General features: G+C 40.1%; 1 protein-coding gene across 1 annotated transcript; it reads right to left on the bottom strand.

The window, feature by feature from the left end:
- Window positions 1-567: 567 nt before the first annotated feature.
- On the bottom strand, window positions 568-1,437 carry LOC106144513 (olfactory receptor 4F3/4F16/4F29-like). The gene has a single exon (XM_013355660.1). The coding sequence runs from the start codon at window positions 1,435-1,437 to the stop codon at window positions 568-570; it is 870 nt and encodes a 289-aa protein (XP_013211114.1).
- Window positions 1,438-1,515: the final 78 nt, after the last annotated feature.

Here is a 1,515-nt window from a genome sequence, read left to right as displayed (position 1 = left end):
CTTAAAGCTACTTACTGAACATAGACTAAAGAAGTGGAGAGGGTATGAGGCTCATTGCCAATGACTCTAGTATGCAGCGTTCTTCTTCATGGTCATTCTGAAGCCAGAGCCAGATCTGTAGCACTCTCCAGTCAGTCTGTCCCTCCCTGCCTGCCCCTCGCTCTCTCCCTTGCTTCCACGTCTACTCATTTATTAGAGTTTGCATGTGTGTCTCTCTCTCTGTGTGTGTGTGTGTGTGTGTGTGTGTGTGTGTGTGTGTGTGGTATCTTTGGTTGGTATTTGCACATACTCAGTTTATTCTTCCTGTCTGGATCGTGTGTTTTCAGAAACTCTTGAATTACATGATGCATAGCATTCGATCAGCTCCGATCTTTCATTTTTTCCTTGCAGGTTTCTGTGTACCTTTATTTTTGGTGGTGTATTTTTTTAGCAGTTTTCATTAATATTTTTTGATTCATCCATTTTCTGATTTAACTCAAGGCATTCTGTTTTGTGTTTGGCTTTCTCTTCTAAAACGAGTTTTCTTTTATATCAACTTTATGAATTTTGTTACTTTTTAAAACTTTTCTAAGAGATCACAGATATCAGAAAGGTAGTGAAAACTGCATCAAATATGGCCAGAAATTTATCCATGTGTATTGAGGGAGAAGGACAGGTATAGACAAATCTCAGAGGACTGAAGAATAAGACCACCACAGAGATGTGAGCTGAAAGTGTGGACAGAGCTTTAGTGGAACCACTTGACGAGTGTTTTTGTACAGTGATTATGATGACAATATAGGAAATGATTAGCATGATGAAGGAACCCACAGAGATGCATCCACTGTTTGCTGTGACCATGAATTCCAGTTTACGGGTGTCTGTGCAGGCAAGTTTGATGAACCAGGGAAGGTCACAATAGAAGCTGTCTGTCACCTTTGGTCCACAGAAAGGTAAATTGACTACAAAAGCCAGTTGAACAACAGAGTGTGTAAGGCCAACTACCCAGGCAGTTACTACAAAGAAAAGACACATTTTGGGGCCCATAATAGTGAAATAATGGAGAGGTTTACATATGGCTACATATCTATCAAAAGCCATGGCTATGAGCAGCACCATCTCCACACCACTAATGACATGGATGGAGAAGATATGAATAACACAAGCCCTAAAAGAGATGACTTTGCGCTTTCTGAACAAATCATAAATCATCTTGGGAGAAGTGACACAAGAAACACCTAAGTCAATAAAGGAGAGGTTGGCCAACAGAAAGTACATGAGCGTGTGTAAGTGAGGATCTGAAACCACAGTAAAAATGATGAGGGAGTTTCCCATTATGCTTGCTACATAAAACATGGAGGAGAATACAAAGATAAGAGGCTGAATGTCCCAGGAGTTAGTGAGTCCAAGAAATACAAACTCCAACACCACAGAGTGATTTGCTCCTTCCATAAGCATGTGTGTGTCAGTGCTACCTAGAGAAGGAAACAGGAAAAACTGTAAGTTGTATTGATAGAATATAGTAAGAAAAGTTAT

Source organism: Microtus ochrogaster, unplaced genomic scaffold (assembly GCF_000317375.1).
Source record: "Microtus ochrogaster isolate Prairie Vole_2 unplaced genomic scaffold, MicOch1.0 UNK4026, whole genome shotgun sequence".
In the NCBI taxonomy this organism is placed as follows: domain Eukaryota; kingdom Metazoa; phylum Chordata; class Mammalia; order Rodentia; family Cricetidae; genus Microtus; species Microtus ochrogaster.
Note: the sequence above shows the minus strand (reverse complement) of the source record. Positions and strands in the feature narration are given on the sequence as shown.